This window comes from Branchiostoma floridae, chromosome 4, assembly GCF_000003815.2.
Source record: "Branchiostoma floridae strain S238N-H82 chromosome 4, Bfl_VNyyK, whole genome shotgun sequence".
NCBI lineage: Eukaryota > Metazoa > Chordata > Leptocardii > Amphioxiformes > Branchiostomatidae > Branchiostoma > Branchiostoma floridae.
In genome coordinates, this window is record NC_049982.1 from 8,316,934 (window position 1) to 8,319,282 (window position 2,349).

Sequence of the window (2,349 nt, forward strand, 5' to 3'; positions counted from 1 at the left end):
GCTTATGTTACTGTCTTAAACCACCGTAAGATCTGTTTAGAGATTATTACGGAGGTCGTTCGACCCGCTTCTTCAGTGAATTTCAATGGAAGTTATCGAAACAATTATTTGTGTTCTAAGTTAACAATATAGGTAACTACCCAATTGTTCTTATAAGTTATAACTAAACAAAAGGTAACTGACAAAAATTCATTCACTGATCGAGGAAGGTGGTCGGACAACCACCGAAACGTCTGTTTCGTCCTCGTCCTTAGCGTCCTCGTGTCAGTACTTCAATTAGAAGCTTGATGATTGTAAATTATCTTTTAAGCAATACGCAAATAAATAACAGTGGGAAACCTCAGACCAACCGTACACACTCACGAAACATCTTCAGAAAAGACACCGGAGCCGCAAGTAGACTTGTCTGCAAGATTGGCCTAAGGTTGTCCACTACTATTTGGCTACTTTTAAGAAATAAACACAGAATCGCAATAAACTTTGCTATTAACCCACACATATAGAAAACTAAATGTTGCGATTGTCATTGCCCTGGCCTAGGACCGTTGATTCGTGTGGGATGCACAGATTTCAGATGTTTAACTTTATAGATAACAGACACGCATTGCACATCGTTCTGGGTTGTAATGTAGGAGCGTTTCATCGCCTTCTTATCTACCTGGGTAAATGGTACCTCTGGCATTTGTTCACACCCAGGCCCCTTCCTCCAGAAAACGGGACCACAAAATGGGGTCAAAGATACACCAGGCTTAGGTCACTAACACATAGTGTCATTCGGAGACCTGTCATGAGCCCTACGTTTACTATTTTTGGGAGTGCTGGTTCGTGATTTTCAACACCAGGCCACATTTCCACACCGCACCACACCACACCAACATTTGAAGCAAAGAGATACAACAGCGTTTCAGTGATCCTGAATCTTGTTTATTGTGCATCTAATTAATTGAGCTATGACATCATCAAAAGAAGTACTCTGTATTTCAACACTTTTTTGATCGGCAAATTCTGGACATCATTTCATCTTCACGCTGGCAACATGTCACACATAGATGTCACTATTTGTATCGTGCCGGTGAGAGTGACAATTCCTACTACCAAAAGTACGTGTTTGAATTCTACGTAGAATTTACACCATGATATTTCATCTGCAAGATGCAAACCTCATCATATAAATCTACCTCAATTGTAATTAAACAGATATAAAAAAAAGGAAGAAAACCATTCAAGTTGACTTATTACTACACCATTGTCTTATCAAAAACAATTTAATCACATATTTGGGATTAGTGTCACTGTCAATATCGATCCATGGAAACTTAACATTTTCCACTTTTAATTTGTTCCCGAGTAAATATTTTCCATATCCCAGAAGTCACACTTTTCTTTGTTGTAGTCCTGAACTATAACGTTCTGAGGAGTGGTGAAATTCATGTTGGGGAACTGGTTTCCTCCGTTGTACTTGGGCCAGTTTAAAGGTGTTTTCAGGAGATTGCCTGTGGTGTAGACGTAAGGACTAGGTTTGTTCGGGTCGCCCGTGTGTGCGAAGTTCCCGTAGTGGTACGCCATGGTGTCGGCCATGACCTGTTCGTCAGTGGTGAAGGTCAAGTTGATCAGTTTTGGTGTTTGAAACACAAAGGGGATGTCCTCACCATGACAGACGTGGCCCAGGCAGAAGGGCTGCTCGAGCCAGAACGTCTTAAAAGAGCTCGAGAAAGCACGATCAAAAACGTAAAGCCAGACGTCACTTTCACCATCTTGGACTGTATTTCGGATTACATTTCGGGTTGCACATTCAAAAACCCAGTCTGTCACGGCTCGAGACAGAAACGGACGATAGTCTGATGTCTGTGGCGGGTTATACTCACGAGGCAGTGCCGGTCCTTTTCCATGGAGGAAGGCCAAAGTAGCTTCGTCTAACTCAACCTTAGACATGGGCTTACTAAGGGCAGAATAAATGAACAGAATAGCTTCTTCCGCCACAGTGCCTATAATGAACGGCTTTCTCTGAAACTGCCCCTTTGCAAAACTATCTACAGTTTGCCTGGGCAACACGTCACCATCTACTGAACTGTCCGAAAATGGTTACTTTGTCTTTGTCACCGCCAAAGTCAGCGATGTTCTGCTGGACCCATTTCAGTGCCTCAATCTGATCTAGTGTCCCATAATTGCCCCTAGCATCGTCATCTCCCTCACCGGTTACTAGATAGCCGAAAGCCGCCAGTCTGTAGTTGGTCGTCACGACGATAGTTGAGGTTTTGTTGGCCAAAATCCGCCCATCATAAATTAAAGCAGCACCAGTGCCTGAGTTATACGTTCCGCCATGAAACCAACACATGACAGGCAGCCTGG

The 2,349-nt window shown here is 43.0% G+C and overlaps 1 protein-coding gene across 1 annotated transcript; it reads right to left on the minus strand.

Annotated features, from left to right (window-relative positions):
* Window positions 1-1,332: 1,332 nt before the first annotated feature.
* LOC118413194 (crystal protein-like) lies at window positions 1,333-1,932 on the minus strand. Its single transcript, XM_035816408.1, has one exon. The coding sequence runs from the start codon at window positions 1,930-1,932 to the stop codon at window positions 1,333-1,335; it is 600 nt and encodes a 199-aa protein (XP_035672301.1).
* Between the last annotated feature and the right edge of the window lie 417 nt (window positions 1,933-2,349).